General features: G+C 36.2%; 1 protein-coding gene across 1 annotated transcript; it reads left to right on the top strand.

The window, feature by feature from the left end:
* The first annotated feature begins 368 nt into the window (after nucleotides 1–368).
* LOC139860372 (pentatricopeptide repeat-containing protein At4g21300-like) lies at nucleotides 369–2,882 on the top strand. Its single transcript, XM_071849136.1, has one exon. It carries the CDS (start codon nucleotides 369–371, stop codon nucleotides 2,880–2,882), a length of 2,514 nt encoding a protein of 837 aa, XP_071705237.1.
* Nucleotides 2,883–3,242: the final 360 nt, after the last annotated feature.

The raw sequence follows: 3,242 nt of genomic DNA, 5'->3' as shown, positions 1-3,242 counted from the left end.
GATACTGTAAAACGGAGAAAACAAAGGTTGAACAAAAGGTATGAGTAATTGGTTTTTTATTTATAGAAAAATGTACAATGAGAGTTTGGTGGCATTTGGAATCTAGAGAGAGAGAGTGTTTTTGTTAACCAAAAAATACATACAATAAACTCTAACTCAACACACCTGTTTATACTCAAAAAAATATACTATGCAATATCTATAATAATAATAAAATTATCATTCAATTATTACTTTTATAACAAGTATTAGTTTATCCCATTTACATCTATTTTGTTTATGAATCCAAAGTCTCAGAGTAAGGGTCTGTAAATTCGCAATGCTCTAAACGATTAACGTCCAACGTAAAACGACAAAACCGTCATCAAATGTACGGAAAACATATCTTCTTCTCGTTCAACAGAAAATACTCTCAAGCAGCATCATCTATCATCACAAACACGCCAATTGCGTTTCATCCGTACACTAAGGACGAATTAACATCTAAACTTGCATCAGTCTTACAATCTTGTTCAAATCATAACCCCAATCCACAAGTAATTCAACACGGCCAACAAATTCACTCTCAAATTGTTGTTAACGGGATCAACCATGTTGGTTTACTGGGTTCACGATTACTTCAAATGTACATACTTTGTGGCAAACTTAACGATGCCAAAACTATGTTTCATCAACTTGATTTGTTCTTTGCATCGCCATGGAATTGGATGATTAGAGGGTTTACTATGATGGGGTGTTTTGATTCTGCAATTTTGGTTTATTTTAAAATGTTGGGGTACGGAACTTGTCCTGATAAATACACTTTTCCGTACGTGATTAAAGCTTGTGCTCGATTAAAGGCGATTGATTTGGGTAGATATATTCATTGTAATATGATACGGGTTATGGGTTTTGATGTTGATGTTTATGTAGGTAGTTCTTTGATAAAATTGTATGCTGAAAATGGGTGTATTGATGATGCACGTCACCTGTTTGATAAAATGCCTCAAAGAGATGATGTGTTGTGGAATGTCATACTTAATGGGTACTTAAAGGTTGGGAATTATGAACATGTTATGTTGTTGTTTAACGAAATGAGAAGTTCCGATATTCGACCCGGGCCGGTGACGTATGCTTGTGTTTTATCTGCTTGTGCGTCTGATGCGAATTTAAAGCTCGGTACTCAGGTTCATGGAGGGATTATTAAGTGTGGATTAGTAACGGATCCTCATGTGGTTAACACGTTGATTGGAGTGTATGAGAAGTCTAAAAAGTTGTTTTATGCGCGGGAGCTGTTTAATGACGTTCAAGAAGTTAGTTCGGTTACATGGAATGTTATAATCGGTGGGCATGTGCAAAATGGACTTATGAATGAAGCTTTAGATTTGCTTCGTGAGATGATATCAGTTGGAACCAAACCAGATACCGTCACTCTAGCAAGCTTTTTACCGTGTATATCTGAGTCAGCATGTATAAACTTAGGTAAAGAAATTCATTGTTATATCTTAAGACACGATGTACATTTGGACGAATACCTTAAAAACGCACTTATTGATATGTACTTTAAGTGTAGGCAAGTGGATATGGCACACAATGTTTTTAAATGTAGTACTGACGTTGATATCGTCATATGCACGCCTATGATATCTGGATATGTGCTTAACGCGTTAAACTCCGATGCCTTAGATATTTTTAGATGGTTGCTTATACAGAAAATGAGACCGAATGCAGTTACACTTTCGAGTTCTTTACCTGCTTGTGCGGGTTTGTCTGCCTTAAAATTGGGCAAAGAGTTGCATGGTCAGATTCTTAAAAATGGGTTCGAAGGACGATGTCATGTGGGGACCGCAGTAACAGATATGTATGCTAAATGTGGAAGGCTTGATTTAGCACACCAAGTGTTCGATAAAATGCCGGAAAAAGATTCTGTTTGTTGGAATTCAATGATTACTAGCTGTTGCCAAAACGGTCAACCCGAGAAAGCGGTTGACTTTTTTCGTGAAATGGGTGCGAAAGGATGTAAATACGACTCCGTAAGCATATCGGCTGCTCTTTCCGCATTCTCGAACTTGTCGTTACTCGGGCATGGGAAAGCGATTCATGGGTTCATGATCCGAGGTGCGTTGAAAACGGATCTTTATGCGGAGAGCGCGTTATTAGACATGTATGCTAAATGTGGAAAGTTAGAATCTGCGATTAACGTTTTCAACTTAATGAAAGAGAAAAGTGAAGTGTCATGGAATAGTATTATTTCCGCTTATGGAAACCATGGTCGTTATCACGAATGTCTTTCTTTGTTTGAACAAATGAAAGGTTCGGGATTCGATCCTGATCATGTTTCATTTCTTGCAATAATATCTGCGTGTGATCACGCAGGTTTGGTTGATGAAGGTTATAATTATTTTAAATCTATGATAAATGATTATAATATTGCCCCTCGAATGGAGCATTATGCGTGTATGATTGATTTATTTGGACGAGCTGGTAGATTAAATGAAGCGGTTGATATTATAAAGTCTATGCCTATTGAACCTGATGCTGGCGTTTGGGGGACATTGTTAGGTGCGTGTAGGGTCCATGGGAACGTTGAACTTGCTGAGTTGGCGTGTTCGCATCTTTTTGAAATGGACCCGGAGAATTCGGGGTATTATATGTTGTTATCGAATGTGCAGGCGGATGCAGGGAAATGGGAAGGCGTTGATAAAACTAGAAGTTTGATGAAAGATAGAGGAGTTAAAAAGGTGCATGGTTTTAGTTGGATTGAGGTGAATAATGATACTCATGTTTTTGGTGCTGGTGAAACGAATAATTTTAGGTTTGATGAGATTAATAGTTTGTTAAAGAACTTTCGTTTAGTGGTTAAGAATGAAGGGTATAACACTTCAGAAATAAACATGACATGATCATTTTTGTAGGGTATTTTAGATGGTTGATTAGCAGTAATTGTTTAGATTATATATTAAATTTTTACTTATAACTAAAAGGGATTGAAAGGATACAATGATTCAGTTTTGATCAGCTATGTAAGTGCACTTGTCTTTTTTTTTTTTTTTTTTTTTTTTTTTTTTCTTTTGTTAACAACCACTCAATGAAAAAGAGGAATGATAATTTTGATTTTCTTATCAGTAACTTGTGTATAACCAACATCAAAGAAAAAAGCTTGACATATTTACTAAGGACCTTATTTGTGTCTCCCGCATGGTTTACAAACATTTTTAAAATTGAAAATAGAGAAAGAGATGCTGATAATTGTGCTTTGCAGG

This window comes from Rutidosis leptorrhynchoides, chromosome 7 (assembly GCF_046630445.1).
Source record: "Rutidosis leptorrhynchoides isolate AG116_Rl617_1_P2 chromosome 7, CSIRO_AGI_Rlap_v1, whole genome shotgun sequence".
Lineage (NCBI taxonomy): Eukaryota > Viridiplantae > Streptophyta > Magnoliopsida > Asterales > Asteraceae > Rutidosis > Rutidosis leptorrhynchoides.
Note: the sequence above shows the minus strand (reverse complement) of the source record. Positions and strands in the feature narration are given on the sequence as shown.

What these genes read in the sequence shown, in the direction of transcription:
- LOC139860372 (XM_071849136.1), top strand. Translation starts at nt 369, where the DNA reads ATGTACGGAAAACATATCTTCTTCTCGTTCAACAGAAAATACTCTCAA.